The 904-nt window shown below is 47.3% G+C and overlaps 1 protein-coding gene across 1 annotated transcript; it reads right to left on the bottom strand.

Moving 5' to 3' along the window:
* Nucleotides 1-25: 25 nt before the first annotated feature.
* On the bottom strand, nt 26-829 carry LOC147820435 (uncharacterized; the record flags this gene model as incomplete). The annotated part of the gene is made up of 1 exon (XM_087172536.1): nt 26-829. A coding segment is annotated over exon 1 (804 nt), but the record flags the coding sequence as incomplete, so codon positions are not given.
* Between the last annotated feature and the right edge of the window lie 75 nt (nt 830-904).

Raw genomic sequence — 904 nt, 5'->3', positions numbered from 1 at the left:
TATCACTCATAGGTGTCTCTCTTACTGTCTCTCCATCTTCACCTCTCTCCTCGTCATCCAGCATCCGCTCCTCTTCATCTCCAGCTTCCCGATCTCCACTCTGTTCCACTCCATCCCACCCTGGCGTGGTTTCTCCCTCTCCATCTCTCCTCCGTTGCTGTTCTTCTTCATCCGCACCTCTTCCCGTCTGCTCCTGTTGCTGCTCCCGCTGTTGCTCTGTACACTCTCGCGCATAATGTCCTTGACTCCCACATCTGTAGCATATAAACACCGGGCAATCTCTCACAATATGCCCCGGCTGTATGCACAGTCGGCAAACTTTAACTTGCCGATCATGAATGACTCTGAAATGTTCCGATCCCCCTGCCGTCTCGAACTTAGTAGAATAGGGTAAAGACTTCACTTTTTCCGTGAATTTTACCTTCAAATATCTTGTTCCGTCCGCAATGTCCGTTCCTGGCCACAATCGCCGTCTTATTTGAGAAGCCGGTGTCACACCCCAGTCTCTCAACTTGTCCATTATCGCCCCGTCCTCAACATATGTCGGCAAATTAATAAAAGAAACCACCATCTCTCCGCTCCCCAACTCCTTCACTGCTATTATGTTATTCCTGATCTTCAGTCCATCCATGATCTTTATTTTCCCGTTTTCATCTTTCATCGTGAGTTCGTAGCTTTTCTCCATCTTGAACCTGCATCCAATTACTTCACCACACTCTCTTTTCACTTTCGTCAGCAGCTCCATCATCGTTATTTTGTCCTCACCTTCAATTTCCACCACCACAGTGAGTCTTTTTTCAAAGATTCTTTCCAATTTACGATCCACCATTGTTCCTCTCTCTTGCCTTTTCTCCCGTTCAATCCCGTCTCTCACATACTCGTCCATTTGTATGTTTCGCCGCTG

The sequence above is a fragment of the Seriola lalandi genome, unplaced genomic scaffold (assembly GCF_002814215.2).
Source record: "Seriola lalandi dorsalis isolate HSWRI2012SDOR001 ecotype SW California unplaced genomic scaffold, Sedor1 jcf7180001957272, whole genome shotgun sequence".
In the NCBI taxonomy this organism is placed as follows: domain Eukaryota; kingdom Metazoa; phylum Chordata; class Actinopteri; order Carangiformes; family Carangidae; genus Seriola; species Seriola lalandi.
This window is presented reverse-complemented; position numbering and strand designations above follow the sequence as displayed.